Source organism: Embiotoca jacksoni, unplaced genomic scaffold (genome assembly GCF_022577435.1).
Source record: "Embiotoca jacksoni isolate LCO1_2020_lvr unplaced genomic scaffold, fEmbJac1.0.p SCAF_3, whole genome shotgun sequence".
Lineage (NCBI taxonomy): Eukaryota > Metazoa > Chordata > Actinopteri > Embiotocidae > Embiotoca > Embiotoca jacksoni.
The window spans coordinates 13,371,200-13,387,441 of NW_027185381.1; the positions used below are offsets into that span (position 1 = coordinate 13,371,200).

The 16,242-nt window shown below is 38.7% G+C and overlaps 1 protein-coding gene across 1 annotated transcript; it reads right to left on the reverse strand.

Annotated features, from left to right (window-relative positions):
- Positions 1-7: 7 nt before the first annotated feature.
- map2k1 (mitogen-activated protein kinase kinase 1) lies at positions 8-10,041 on the reverse strand. Its single transcript, XM_069161954.1, has 11 exons — positions 9,756-10,041; positions 3,613-3,823; positions 3,032-3,178; positions 2,756-2,833; positions 2,548-2,599; positions 1,544-1,668; positions 1,165-1,372; positions 924-988; positions 728-786; positions 562-607; positions 8-484 (listed from the first exon to the last, which is right to left on the reverse strand). The coding sequence occupies exons 1-11, from the start codon at positions 9,836-9,838 to the stop codon at positions 371-373; spliced, it is 1,188 nt and encodes a 395-aa protein (XP_069018055.1). The 5' UTR covers positions 9,839-10,041; the 3' UTR covers positions 8-370.
- Between the last annotated feature and the right edge of the window lie 6,201 nt (positions 10,042-16,242).

The following is a 16,242-nucleotide window of genomic DNA, read 5'->3' on the forward strand; positions in this document are numbered from 1 at the left end:
TCAGACCTTTAATTCACAAGACAAATTTATTTCACATAAGCTCTAACAAAGATTGAAAACTGTTTGCGCAGTAAGGACCCCGGGGTAAAGAGGAATATCAAGCACACAGGTTGAGCAGCATTTGTCATGATTCAATAATTTGATCATTAGAAAAAGATGGCTTTTTCCAGCAGGCCTGCAAGGGAGCCCAAAGAACTGTTTGATACATAATTTCCCTTGGCATGTAGGTTTGTACACGTAAAGATTACAACTATTGAATGCACAACTTTTGAACCTATTGCATACTCAATATAAACATACATTTTAACTAATAATACAAATCTGTCATTAGAGGACCTTGTGATATGGACTTTGTTGTAGACGACAGGACTCACATTGTGGTACTGTGGGTGGGCGTCACGGGCTGACTGAGTCCAATGGTGCTGCACAGCCAGCCAGCGAAGTCAACCTCCTCTGCCTCAGACTGTTTGATAAAAGGATGCACCTGGAAAAAAAGGAAAGCTTAAGATGGTTACAGATGAATAATTTAGAAGATGCAATAACTGATACGTGTGAACTTACCATCAACTGTTTCAAGTCTGCTCTCTCTGCAGGATTCTTAATCAAACTGCAAAGGAAACAAACAGCTTAGAATGTGTAGTTTGCAAACACACCACTAGGTGGCAGATTGTGATACAGAGGTGAATTTTTCATGCCACTAAATTTTAATAAAACATTTGTTACATACCATTTATTCACAAAGTCTTGGAATTCAGGGCTAAATATCCCAGGCAGCTTTGGTGGAGGCTAAAATTTAGAAGTTCAGTTAGCAATGATTTGGTGAAATGTGGCTTCAAATTTCAGCCAGAGGCATTAGTATAATGTACGAGAGTTATCTGTTTGATCATTGTGTCATAATATGTGAATGTAGTGGGCAAACTCACCTCATTGACAATGTAATCAAGCAGCTCAAAAATAGCCATTGGAGGTCTGCTGTCTGGGCCAAATGCTGTGGAATAAAACAAAAATCAGCCTCTTGTGCCCTTGCGCATCACACATCAGTTTACGGTCCAATGGTTTTCAGGACAACACTTATTTTTATTTAATTCAAAAGATTAAAGCTGCCATAATGAAAAAAGCTTCCCTGCAGAGTCGCAGGATGAATCGGTGCCATCTCAGACTTACAGCTGCCGGGTCGCCCAGGGGGCCGTGGCTTTGGGGAGGACTCGCTGGAGGCTGCCTCTCCTTCCATTGGGAAGCCAAAGATCTGTTCCAGCTCCTTAGAATCAGGTGGTGGAATAGGAAAGCGTCCAATGGCCATTTCAACCAGGGACAGACCCATGCTCCAGATGTCCGACTGAACAGAGTAGTGGGTGCCCTGCAAACGCTCCGGCTGCATGACAAACATCACAGCTTTTACTCATACTATTATAAAAGTTTAGATAAAAAAAAGATCTTGTTCCTTTAAAACGTAAATCTGAGACTGTAATTAACGTAGAATCCCAAAAACCTCATGTTAAATTAAGTACTGCATGAGAGGATGATTGTGTCCACTTCAACTCACAGACATGTAAGAGCGAGTGCCCACAAAGGAGTTGGCCATGGAGTCTATGAGCTGTCCGCTCACTCCAAAGTCACACAGCTTAATCTCACCACGGGAATTCACTAGGATGTTAGAAGGCTTGACATCTGAAAGAAGGACACGTCATGTTTAGGAGAGCACAAGTGGGCAAGTGTTTAACAGAGAAGCAGCACAGAAGAAAGTGCTGCGGGCGTGTTTTCCTGTTGGTGCTTGTCTGCTTCAACATTTCCTTACTTTCTTCATTTGTACAACATGGAGTGAGCAACAACGATTTAAAGTAAGATCAATATTCTGTCTCAAGTTATTTACACAAACATTGTTATTAAAGTACATGTTCACAATTTTTCAAGTCAGTCTTAAAGCAATAGGTACTTCATGGACATTGTGGCATCTTTTACTCGTTGTAATCACTCCCTCGGTTGTACTGGCCAGTAATAGATCGCATCCAAATGAGACCGGGGACAAAGGCCTGTTTTCTGCAAAAAATAATTTCAAAAGCTAATATCAGCTGTCTGATTTAGCAAAAACAAATAGATGTCTTTCACAAATGTCCCTATTTTTGTTCCATTTCAGGTCAACAATGAGACACTGTGAAGGGAAAAGGAAACAGGGCAAGATATGACAGACATGAATGATTACAGAGAGCAAAACAAGCTCCAGTGTACATAATATGGGTACCGGATAAATGTTTTAATACATATTGTGAAATATAAAGATACTGCATAAAAGATACTCAGCTGTAAATAATAATTTGTGTCTGATATGTTTTTTCTCCTCCCCGCTACTATCGGAGTCTGAGCATTCATCATTCTGCACAAAGAAACTCAAACATCGAAGAAAAGTAACAATGACTACAACACATTAAGTGGATCAGGGCTTTAAGTGCACAGTAACTAATCGCAGGTATTTATGTGTTTAAAAGTCTTGTGAAAGGGACAAATTATATTTGATTTTGACAAAATGTAGTAACTGAAATAGCGATTGACCTCTGTGCATGATCTTGTGTTTCTCCCGCAGGTAGGAAAGCCCTTTAATGACCTGTGAAGACAAATACTGCATATGAGCACAGTAAGGACACAGATTATTTGGTACAGCAAAATAAACGGAATTCATCAGTTATGAACCCAGTTTTGTGTGCATCGAATATAGCTCTGAGAGCATAAAATAGGTGGGAGAGGTGTTAAAGCTACCCACAGCGATGCTGACTTTGCCAAGGATCTGCTCTGGGATCTTGCCTGCTTTCTTAAGCGATTGGTCCAGGGAGCCGCCATCCTACAACCAGAAAGGAAGGCAAACATGGAGAGCTTCCCGATTCAAAATATAATTTTAGAAATGAAATCAGTTTGTTTTCATACCACTGAGGCTGTACATAGAAGAAAAAAAAACAACAACCAGTACAGTCTGTAAAAGTGATATTCAGAGTGAATGTTGCGGACAAACACTGGCAGGCATGACGTTGAAGAATTGTACCATATGCTCCATGCAGATGCTGATTTCTCCGTCGCTGTAAAAAGCCCCATAGAAGCCCACAATGTATGGGGAGTTACACTCATGGAGCACCTGCAGCTCCCTAATGATCTGGTTCCTGATTGCGGGTTTAATCTCCAGATGGATCAGCTGGAACACAGGAGACCACAGCTTTTTATTTATCACACAGAAGATCGATGTTATAGACAATATACAAACTTCCTTTGTGCACGCACTTACATACAAGAACATAAATATTTTAATAAGGGTGCATGTTTTGGTTAGCATTTTTTTTTTTACTTTTCAGCTGCGAATATCTAACAATAGCACTTTGTTGTCCCAGTAAGCCACATTTGAGGTTGTGCACAAATACTGGAAAATAAGGCACGTTTTACTCCAAACTCTCTAAAACAGTCGAACGCATGAATCCCTGTCTGTGACCAAAACTCCACTATGACAAATCTGTGATGAACTATTTCAATACACACATTTCTACGAGATACAATTTAACCTAAGTGGCTTCGTGAAGTTTTTACAGCGTCTCCACTAATGTTGTACAGGCAGCCATCTGGGCTGCAGCTTACCTTCCTCGCCATAATCAGACCAGAGGGGCGGTGGGAGACCTTGAAGACAACTCCTCCGTTGCCGGCACCGAGCTCACAGATCTTCTCAAAGTCATCGTCCTTCAGCTCTCCCACCTTCTGCTTCTGTGTCAGAAAGGCCTCCAGGCGTTTCCGCTGCTGCTCATCCAACTCAAGCTCCTCTAGTTTTTTCTGTAGTGCCTCCAAGTTCGTTCTTATGAGGAGTCGGAAAAAGAAAGACAGAGAGAAATGATTATTATTAGTGTATTTTACCATGAATAAAAAGGTACTCGAGTCCATTCAAATGGAACTTTTGCAGATGTTCTTTACTAAACTAACAGCTGTCCTCCTCGGGAGACATGAGGCGGTCCACTGTGCATCCAGATCTACTGCAGCTATAACATCCTTAGAGATAAGGCAGAGCTTGGTGTGTGACAGCCACTGCTGCACCTGCCTCTAAAAACAATGACAATCAACCAAAAGGCCAGCAGGAACACAGAAAGGGTTGTCGGGTGTGTGTCAATGTTCTTTTCCAGATCCTAGAGTGAGGAAGCGCCAAGTTCCTCTGAGTGCTGACGGTGCTCCCCTGGCTCTGTTGTCATGGCAATGCATTTCTTTGAGAAGTAAATTGTGTTGTGAACTTTGCTGACCTGCTGCTTCTTGACCTCCCACTCCACTGTGTCAAAACACTGTCCTCGCTGCCCATAAATCCAATCTAAGCTTTTGTCAAACAAGAATAGGTGATATGAAGACCAGTGAGCTATAATGTCATTACAACCGTAGAGATCATAAAACAGCTCGTCTGAGGATGTTACATTAGTTGTAAATATTTGCATTTTTTTTTATGCTGCAAGTGATCAATGAATCAAAGAAAAGCATGCATGAATTGACCTGAAGGACATTTCTTGTGTTTGCACCTACTAAGGCATAGTAATTTTCTCAATTTTAAGAGCTAGTCTGCCATATTTGCATTATAATATGCATATGGTGAAAAGATGGTCTCATTGTGTTTTCTTTTAAAGTCTTTGTACAGCAAAGAGCAGGGCAGTGTCCTCCTCTCTCTACACAGCACCGCACAGCAATGAGAGGGTTAAGTGTTTTTTTGTATTTTTGACAGCAGGCCTGCATATCCATGGAGACGAGGTGGTGAGTTTGAGCTGGCTGTGGGTGGCGTGGGCGGTTTTATCGACAAGAGCTGGAGGTGGAGGGGGCTGGAGATACTGAGAAGAGGAGCAGCCTGAAACACTCCACACAATATGTGGGAGGGACTACAGTAGCTACGGACTGCACCCCCCCCCCCCCCATCCCCCCACCACCACCACCAGGTGCCGGAGGAAGTGAGCACGACGCTGGCCTTTTGTGCTCCATCCACGCAATGTCCAAGGACATCCAGTGGAACTTGTACGTAAGAAACAAAATACAGCTTGCTGTCAACCACAGGAAAGAATATGTGTTCAAAGATATGCTCGTAATACACACATTTATCAGAGGAGCTGTATCAGGTTTGGGTTTGTGACTTCAGGTATTCATCTAGTTATTTCGATTTTTTTATTTCGTATAATTGCAGTGCGGTAAAACCAAAATTCTATGAAACATAAAATCAAATCAAATCAAGAAGCAGCTCTTGTAAGGCCCACATACTTTTGTTAAAAACATTTTACACTATTGCTAATCTGCCGTTTCCCCCCCAAATCTATAGCATGGATCACAGTAGAGTTAAAATTGCACGATGGAGTCACTATCAGAAAACAGGAGCATTACACAATCAATATCATCGTTTGAGTCATATAAGTCTGTGAAAAAAAAAAAAATCATCATTTGTTTATTGCCTTTTTTGACTTTTTTTTGGTGACTAATAGTTAAAAAGAGCAGTGTGAAGGACTTAGTAGCATCTAGTGGTGAGGTTGCAGATTGCAACCAAATGAACACCCCTCGCCTCACCCTCCCATCTCAAGCCTCTAAGGGAATCTACGGCCGTAAAAGTCGCCAATAACATGAAAGTGCCTCTCTAAAGCCAGAGTTTGGTTTGTCCCTTCTGGTCTACTGTAGAAACATGGCGATGCAACATGCTGGGCTCCAAGGAAGAAGAATTGCTCCCTGTGTAGATATGAAGAGCCCATTCTAAAATAACAAACATAAATATACACATGATTACTATACCGCGGCATCCGATGATCCTGTGTCCTGGTACAAATGACCCCAAATAATGTGCTAATGTGTTTATTGAAACATGAACCTTTTTCTCCATTTCTGTTAAAAAAAAACCTGTCAGTTTCAGCTATATTGATTGATTGATTACTGAGACTAGATGTGTGGAATTATTGATATTTAACATGTTTGTACATGAAATTTTCAAAATAAATAGACACACAGCAGGTAGATCATGGATGTAAATTTAGCTGCCTAAATTTAGGGCTCTGGTATTATATGTGCAGGCTCAATATACTGTAACTGCATACTGGGTTATAAAATAGAACAAAGTCATTGTTAATGTTGTTAATAACACCTGTGTTTTTTTTACTACTATGACGAGTCTGAATATCTGATGTTAAAAAGGCTGAATGGTTGAAGCTTCCCACTCGGTGCATCAATAAGAGCAGACCTTTTTCACAGCAGGCAAGCTATGCTTGTCATAGCAGGAAAAACACAGGTGTAGCCATAAACGATGCCTGGATTCCATTTAGGTCCTGTTATTGTTCATGCTTGTTCGCTGTCTTGGCTCACTGCAACATTTAAAGGAACAGAGCCATCATTAGTGTTATTAATTCCACCTGTGCTTTTTCTGCTGGGAAAAGTCAACACATCTGCTGCAAAAAAGGGCTTTGATGGAGATGTAAGCTGAGAAGAGGTCTAATGAGCCAAAATAAGAGACACCTGTGGAGATAAAGCACCACTGTGGGGAGCTTTTGTCTGTTTGACACGTGATTTGAAAACAAAAAGCTTCAACGCACAACTGTGCTGCAACTACCACAGTTTTTCAAAATGATTAATCTGCTAATTTTTTTCTCAAATCGGTGATTAACTATTTGGTCTTTATGATGTCAGAAAATGGTGACAAATGTCAACCGGTGTTTCTCAAAGTCCAATGTGCAGCCTAAAATGTTCTGTTTTGTGTACAGTCAACAACATAAAAGATATTCAGTTTATTATTATGGAGGACTAAAGAAACCAGAAAATGTTAGTATTGTTTTAAATATTTTTTTTTTTTTATCAAAGCAATTAATTAATTAATTATAAAAACTAGTTGGCAATTAATTTTCTGACAATCAACTAATCAATTAATCGATTAATCACGGCAGCTCTAGTTAACAATATGATCTTTCCACAACCACACTACATCCCTGTGATCTACTGTGACGCCATAAAACACAATACATCACCGCTGCATATACATGGTGCAGCTGTGCAGCCTTGTTTTGTGCATCCAGTGTGGAGCTACTCTTTAAAAGTACTAAAAAGTACTTACAGACATTTGGACATGGCAAAGTGCACCAAGAAAACTATTCCCTGGTTTGATCTTGAGGGCATTCATACAGCCCTCTTCCTCCTATCTGCTACATCACATTTATGATAGTATGATTATACACTCACCCATCCTATTGTATACCACACATGGAGCAATTATAGCCTGGTTCTTCAAGTTTAATCCTCCCACTGGCCTGTAAAGATTTGGCAAAGTTTCAGCTCTCCACAAACACATAACCCCTCTACTGCTGGGCCCTTAAGGCCCTCGCAGAGCTACAGTAAGGGGATGAGGAAATACAACAAATTTAGTTTGAGATATTTTAGCAGTCTGACTTTTGGAAAGCATTGCTCTACTTCTCCAGAACGCTTACAAGTTCAGATGCCTGCTGGTTCTTACATAAAGCTGGGTAGCAGCATAAATATGATCTACTTTTTATCCAGGCTGGTTGATAAGTCTGGACACTGGAAGCAGGATGATGAAAAATAACTTTAATACATATTGCTCCGGAGGTGGTCAACAGAAAATTGTTTAGACATTAATTTCTCACATATCCACCATATTCTCATCAATTCTGAAATTTTAAAATGAATCTACACTCACTGGAGTAAATCTTCCTTCCTTCAGTTATCGTTGTTTCAGAGAAGAGTTGATCCATCTGTTGCACCATTTTGAATGCTGCAGTTTGTGGTGCTTTTGTATTGGACTATACAGATGGATGTTTGTCTTTTTGAGCCTCATCGATGTAAGTGGGGTGGACAAAAAAACAGAAACACCTGTCAGTAAATGCAGTATAATTAAACAACACCAGAAATTCTAAACTTCAAAATGACCATACAAAGAAAAAACAGATTGCATACATATATATAAAGTATAATATACTGACTCAGGTCTAGTGAATCTGGCTGCATCTGATTTTAATGAATTTGGTCTCTGAGAATACCCTTGGCCTCTCACATACAACATACAGGCTCATTATTAGAGAATATTTACATTATAATGCTGTAACTTTGTCACTATAATAAATGTTATCCTCTTTTCTTTTTTATGTGGGTGCTGAAGGAGTTTAGTTACATGTAGTAACCTAGCAGCAGCAGCAGGAATATGGCCAGCTCTCGCCAAACATTATGTCATCATCTACAGCTTCTTCTGAACAAAGCCGAGGCAAAACTCATTTGTTTAACATTGTTTGCATGCTGTTCCTATAAAAAATATTAATGCATTAAACATCAGATAATAACTCTTATGAGTCCAATATACAAAAGCTCTTTAAATGGAATATACCTGACCTCATTCAAAATGAAATGTTACAAAATTATGTTATGAGTTAAGATGTTTTGTGCAAGTAATTCATTACAAAAAGGCACAGATGGCCTTCAGATGATCTCATGATGAAACAATATACAGTTTGTCCCTGAACAACACATTAGAAGAGCAGCCTTCATGATGGTTGACATGTTATGTAATTCTCATCTCAGCTGATCCAGCTTGTTGCAGGACTGACAGGGCTTTTCTCTGTGAACTGAGAACCAGCGAGCATGATGTCACAACAACTTTAGATCTCCATTACAGTGTTCGGTCAAACGGTGGTGGGAGCAGGCCAACATCGAACTTCAACACAGAAATATTACTCTACACGCTGCCTCCCTGCAAAGGTCAATCACTGTCCTCACAAAGTGGAGTAACGGAGCAACGGCTCATCCATAGACAATGATGTTTAGATCAGTTATGATGGGAGGCACTGGAACAATTTCTGAGAGTGATTTACAGCTCTGGCATAAGTAAACTGACGGAAATACATTGAAATCATGAGAACTTTAACTGCCCAAATATTTAGTGCTTGGACTGACTGGTTTATTGATTAAAAACAGATTATTGATTGGCTATTGATTCCTAAATCATTTAACAATTAAACAAAAAGCTGATTGGTGAATGCTTCTGAAAAGTGAGAATTTGCTGTTTTTCTGTGTTTATATCATTTTTGAACCTTTTTGGCTGCTGGTTTGTGCTAAAACCATAAGTGAATTTATTGATTAGTCCCCTGACCATTAACAATTCAAGTAATTATCTATAAGTGCCAAATGTGCTGAATCCAGCAAATCAAGTAAGAGGATTTTGTTTTTGTTATATATCACTGTGAAGTAAATATCTTTGTGTTTTTGGTTCTTGTGTATTTTGATGATGTAAGGGGCTATTTCTTTACTGTTCTCTGGCATTTTGCAGTCTAAACAATTATTTAATCCATAGTTTCCTAAATAATCATTGTATGCAGATTGTGAAATAACATCAGTTTTTAGAGGATATTTACCTTTGGGTCTGGGAACCTTTGATGGAAATTGTTATTGTATTTTTTTTTTTTTTTTTTTTACAGTTTAAACAAAATAAAATGTTAATTACTCAATATAGTCTATGAATCAATAATTAAAGTGATCATTAGTTGTATCCCTAGAGACCTCAGAGATCAGAGATCACAGAGACTCACACACACCTGGAACAGTCTCAGAGTTCACACACACACACACACACACACACACACACACACACACACACACACACACACACACACACACACACACACACACACGATGACTCCTGACATATTAGGTTTTAGATCAGAGAGCTGGTATCAATATACCACAATCACCCATCTGAAGATCAGCAGCAGAGGATTATTGACACTTACTCTGTGGCTCCGGTGCCGTTAATAGTGTTTCCATCAGGGATCGGGTTGAGTTGGATCGGCTCTGGCTTCCTTCTCTTCTGCATGTTACACACAAGAAACAGGCTGGTGTAGAAAAAAACAGGAGGCACAGCAGGATGGATGGAAGCCCAAAGCAAAAGAGCTCAGGTATCAAACAGACACTCTCGGGTTGGTCGACACACACTGACAGGAGAAGAAACACCGCGGTGCTGTCAATAGCTGCAGACAGCTGATATTCTTCTTAACGGGTGGATGTGAATGAAACGTCACAGAAATATTTACATCGGTCTTCCGGACAGCATGGCTAGGCTTGTTACAGCTCTCCCTCTGCTGGTGAAGGCTGGTATGTTGTAAACAAAATACAGTTCAGTTTCTTTCAGACCAGAGGTGGGATCAGGCTGAATTTTTTTTACAAGCAATTTAGGTGTTTTATTTTAGTCACACTTCATTTAAAATAGCAAAGCTTTATCAGTGGCTGAAAAAACAAAAAAAATATTCTAGCTCGGCGCTTTTTGCTCACTACCCACTGCAAGAGCAGAACTTTTCAAACACCATGTAGCCTAGATAGTACTGAATTGTCCACTTCCGTCCCTGTAGGCTATAAAAATCTTTAAAAAAAAGTATGATGTTTGTCAAGTCAAAAGGGTTGGGAACCAACGGTTTAATGTGTGTGTGATCTATTAGCGTTATAAGCATTTTTTGTAATCTTATTCTGAAAAGTAGATGGTACAGGTGCCAAATAAATGTAATAGCATAAAAAGAACATATTCATATATGAGATCTAAGGGAGTAGAAACTTTGAAAAAAATTGGGAATAATTAGTCTAAGTAAAGTCACAGCAGCTCAGAGCTGTATACTTCCCAATAGTGCATATTATGTGTAGATTATAGACAGATTTCAGCATTTTAAACTCAGTAGGCTATATTGAAACTGGTAGCCTACAGTGTGTGGCCACAAAATAAGATAGGCCTATGATAAAGTGATTCAGTATTTCCCAACCCGATTGTTACTGTATTCCAGCTGTGTGGAGATGGTTTTGACCCCTAATTTTTGGTGTATTGTCAGACTTTTTTGGGAGCATATGTTAGGGAGACCTGTTATGAACACAATATCCCTGCTTCAGCCCTGAATGGATTCAAGTCACAGCCAAGTCCAAACATGCAGCTGAGTCCAAAATAAATAACTTATTGTAAAATTTGTTAAGACTTAGTCAGAAATTTGTAAATATACATATATAAGTTTATTATTGAGATCATACAGGTTGTGTTGTACTGGAACACATTGTAAGAGATGTTGTGTCCCATTTAGATACACGAGGGGGGTATAGCATTAGAAACTCCTCTAAGTATAATGTGGCCCAATAAAAAAAAAAACTTTTAATTTAATCAACATCTCTGACAGTGTCTAAAAATGATGGCAAAACAGTTGCATTGGTTTCCATTAGTGGTCTCATAAATCATCTATATGTAACCTTCCTAAATTTATCAGAAAACAGCTGGATTCGAATGTAAAGGTAATATTGCAGTTCTTGAGATGGCCAGCAGGAGGGGCTAGGTGCCCGCAGAAAGTCCGAGATCAGAGTGTAGGGGTCAAAGGTGAAAACAGAGGGAGAGAAAAACAGGGAGCATGATAAACTCACTCCTTGTGAGTAACTGTGTGAACTACAGTACGAGGGCAAATTGTTTTGACAGTTAAAGTGGATATTAAAACTTCACGACAGACGTCCTGTGTTTTGGTACTTTGTCGTTGACGAGAAGGTTACTGGGGACCAGGATTTCAGGTGTTTTGACTGCTGTTCTCCAGTAAGTTTTCCTTTTTTTGTGCTTGCTTAAACTGAATTTGGCTGATGTTTATTTTCGTGACCTTAAATGATGAAAAAAACAACAACAACAACAACAACAAAAAAAACAGCTGGTGAGACACGTTGCACGTTGTCTTCAGAAACATTTTTCTTATCACTGACAAAAGGCTGTGTACAGGATTTGTGAACATTTAGATTAGTAATGACAGTTTGGATTGCTCCATACAGCTCCATATCGTATCAATTTAATGTTTGATATGATAAAAAACAAAAATTAAAAAAAACCATATCGACTTAATTACGTTGTCCTGTTGCACTTTATGACATATTTTAATGTGTAACTTATGCACAGCAAAGCTGCTCCACGGTGGGGGAGTGACTTCAGCAGTGTGACAGAGCTTTCCTTTCAGAAGAACAGCTGAAGAAAAAACAATAACATTTTAGTGTTTAATGAATATGTGAAGGCAATCTGTTACGTTCATGCTGACATGTAAACGTCTAACATTTATTGCAATTGTAAGTACTTTGAAATGAATAGAGATCATTTTCAGTATTTCATCATTTTGTCTTTAATATTGTTATTATGGACATATTCTGAAGTATCGTTTGGGCCAGATCACTGACCCCTAATGAGAGGAATAAAGCTATTTGTATATTTAAAAGAATTTGACATGAATTATTATTCAAAATGTACAATATACAGGTTGGTGTTTTGCATGGTCGATTTCTGAGAGAGGATGACTTAAGATATTAATGCAAGCGGGAGGCACAAAGATGGCTGCTGCTGCTACATGTTGAGGAGCAAAGGAGCTGCTCCGTGGATTTGGACGCACTGGATTCTCCATTTGGATTCCAGGTAAACTTAAACGGTAATTACAGAGGCCCATAACTGCACTAAAACTACATAGTTGACTGGAAACGGAACGTATTGACTTGAATTGACTGAACTAAACTTCTTCAAGAAAAAATGAATCTTGCATCCAAACAGAAAATCAAGAAAAACTGAACCACAAGGCTGTTTGACTGAACGCACCACTGAACACAACTGTGAAAATACAGCTGTGCAAAAAAAACTGGAAACTAATCAGATATTTTACATTTCATCCTGGCATTATAGTCTCTCAAAACTTCTTAAATCAAAAATAAATAACAGTGATGCACCTGGTCCCTGCAGTAATCATTATGCTGAAAGGTATTATTTTAATAAAAGTGCTTCAGGCAGTTTACATTCTTACTGTGTTAGCACAAGATGTTTTCAAATCAGGATCAAACAAAGAATCTACTTGAAAAAACCTTTTTTAAATTTTTTTTTTAAAATGAACCGTAACAGTATGTAGTGTTTAACAAAGCTTACATTAAAATGGTGAAAAACCTGACCAACTTAGCAGTTTTTAATTTTTTTTAATTTGATGTAGCCTATTTGTTTGTATGGAGATCTGTAATTCTTAACCTGGAAGGAGTCCCCCGTGTCACGAGAAGGGTGCTAAAATAAGCTAATAAGAAACAACGCCATGCTGCGGACTAACAATGATAGCTTACCCAATATTCCCTGATTTTTGCCTTTATGCCTCGTTGTCCTCTCTCTGCTCAACACCTCTGTTCTGTTCGTTTAAGCAGCTCAGCTAAAACGACTCAACCTAACCACAACCACTACTTAGAGTAAACCTTACTTAAACCTGACTTAAACGAAGTCTTGACCTCAGAGTTTAACAATTGCCCTTTGAGAACTTGCTTTTTGACAACTCCCCACATAGTGACTATGGAAACACATTTATACTCCCACGACCTGCATAGTTCAAGTACACACACTGACTCCAGTTAGGTTAAAGATTATCTTTAACCAACTTGTAATAAAATCCGCCATGGAGACAGCGCCAATTTATTGAACAACTCTTGAACAAGCAGGATACAAACTAGCAGAGATGGGCACCCTCAGCTTCCCACCATGTCCCCTTTTTAGCCCTAAACCCCTAGACTGCTTACACAGCCACATGGTGCTTGTTTAGCTGTTTTTAGTCACTTGTTGTGAACAAGCAAAACACAAACTCTACCTGTAGGTAACGGTTGAGTCTGTATTTGATAATGATTTGAATCCTTTAAGACTTTGAGGCTCAGATCCACCAGAAGTAGCAGAGAGTTTTACGTCAGGAGCAGAAAGGAGGACAAAGATGATGATGATGATGATGATGATGATGACTGCCTGTTTAATGTAAATGGCTTGCTCCCTTTCTAAGTTGAAATTTTAAATTGCTGAGTGCATAATGCACTCTTGAACTTTGCGAAACTAAAGCACTCTTTCCCGGTGGGTGTAGGCTGTGTGAATAATTTTCATCCTTAAAAAGGGTTCCTCCCCCTATAAATTAAATAAAAAATATTGGTATAGAATAAAGAAAATGGAAAAAAAACATTTAGATGCTTTCCTTTTATGGGTGTGGGTGTGTGTGGGGGGTGCATACTGTATCACTCACACTGTTTGACCTCTGGTAAATATTAATCGGAACCACCAAGGAATGAAGACCTTCCCTAGTGAATGATGTGTCAGCTGTCAGCCTAACTGCACCATGTAGATTAGACATCGAGCAGAACTTGAAACCAGCTGCCATTTTTACAATCTGCTCTGAAGTCTTCACACATTGTACTGACAGACACAAGGCCAGTGAGCCGTGCCTGGTTTACCGAAAGCATATTGCTGCCGAAATCGTCTTTTTCTTCATAAACCGGGACTGACAGAGAGGAAAGATTGGTCGTGTCCTATCTCAAGCCCATGGACATGCGGGAACCTTATGAATTGTAAGTTGCCTTTGACAAATTGGGTTGTGGGCACTTGAGCATATCAGACGTGACTACAGCACTGGTCTCCCACAAGGACCATAAAACATCTACACCAGTGGTTTTCCTTTCTGAGGGTCTTAGACCCCACAAGTTTCTGCAGGACAAAAAGTAGGATTATGACAAAATTCTGCCTCACAAAATTATATTTACTTATGGACTGTTTTGCTTTGCTTTTTTCTGTTAAGTAAAAGCTCCAGAAACTATCCAAACATTTGTCCTTTGAGAACCCAGAACCTGTGTTGCAGCAATGTAACAAAAAAAGATTGTTTTTGATTGGTATTTGACTCCTGTCGGTAATCATTAATACAGTCATATGTTGTTGGCTTTGACACATCTGGATTAGAAATCATTTGATCCCTTTTGAAACAGTGCCTACAGATAAAAGGGGTATCACTGTAAAACATTTTAAATAATGGTAAAATGCTGGCAGCGGGGATGCTATCCCTGTATGTTTCAGTAATGCTGAAATTCTACACTATTCTTACTGTAAAAAGAGTTCACAGCCTTAACTGTAAAACTGAAATACAACATACATTTTTATGTGTTCAATTTACAGTAAAATTCTGGCAGCAGAGGTGCAAGCAATATACTGTGATTCAACAGTATTCATATTGTTGAACACCTTCACAGTCCTTTACAATAAAAATTAAATGCTCCACATTTCTGTGATTATTGGAATTCGTTGTAACATTCAGTTGACCAGATGATATTGAATGATACTACAAGAAAAGTCATCTTTATCAATAAAATATTAAACAAAAATGGAATTAGATATAGCATTCTTATGTGGAAAAGTACACCCTTTGCATCAGAAGCTGTTGTAACTGAAATAACGTCTTGTAGGTGTTTTTCATCACTGTTCATCAGTCTCTGACATAATGGTTGCTAAAAATTTTGACTACTCCTCCATCAAAATTCCTTCAGTTATAATATGTTAGAGGGTTTTCTGGCACTGCTTGTGTCCCCTCAAAACATTTTAACTGGATTCAAATCTTGGTCTTGACAAGGCCGGTCCATAACCCTACATTTCTTCTTTTTGAGTCATTTCTTGGTGAATTTACAAGTGTGCTGTGGATTGTTATTTCATTTTATATTACTTCCGGTTCAGCTTAAACTTTCAGACAGATGGCATAGTTGAATCAGTGACAGCAAGACGCCCAGTGCCTGAGGCAAAAGCAGAATATGAATATTTGAATATTTATATATTCTAAATTTTTCAGGGATAGATAAGGCTATGCAATTTTGAGATATTTCTTTTAACAAAGTAATTTAACTTTTTGAGAAAAAACACATCAGACAAATTATTATTCAAAGCAGAGTGTTTGTACATATCTTAAAATGTCTAGAGGGCATCTTTAAAAAATTCATCAGCAACATTTCTTTTCAGAGTCAGTGTCCCTGATTCTCTGGATAATCCACAGACCTTGTGTCAACAGTTTTTTTTTTTTCCCTAAATGAGAGCTATATCTTCCTTTGGGGGTAGTTAAAATAAAAACTATTGACTCTGTGCTCTGTGGATTATCCAGAAGAACAGGAACACTGGTGAGTAATACAGCCTTGTAGATATTTCAAATGAGTAACAGAAATGCATCGCCAGATGCCATGAGAAAAACAGTTCAAGATTGTCAAATTAATAATACGTTATTTGTTTTTTTGGAATATAGTTTAGCACAGTTTATTTAACTGTCAGAGGAGGAAAAACTAAGAATCTAATTGGCCACATTGCACCATAAAACAAGTCACAAATCCCTACTGAAAATTGTGGGTAGTAAAAGGAAGATGAAAGTTGAGAAATGAAATCTATATCACAAAAGGCACCAACCTCCCACCCTGCTC

Bases quoted from the DNA above. Each gene is read 5' to 3' on its own strand.
- map2k1 (XM_069161954.1), bottom strand. From the start codon at position 9,838: ATGCAGAAGAGAAGGAAGCCAGAGCCGATCCAACTCAACCCGATCCCT. The intron at 3,824-9,755 runs GTAAGTGTCAAT...ACTCCTCATAAG, and splicing joins AACGGCACCGGAGCCACAGA to AACGAACTTGGAGGCACTAC. The intron at 3,179-3,612 runs GTAAGCTGCAGC...CCTGTGTTCCAG, and splicing joins GTCTGATTATGGCGAGGAAG to CTGATCCATCTGGAGATTAA.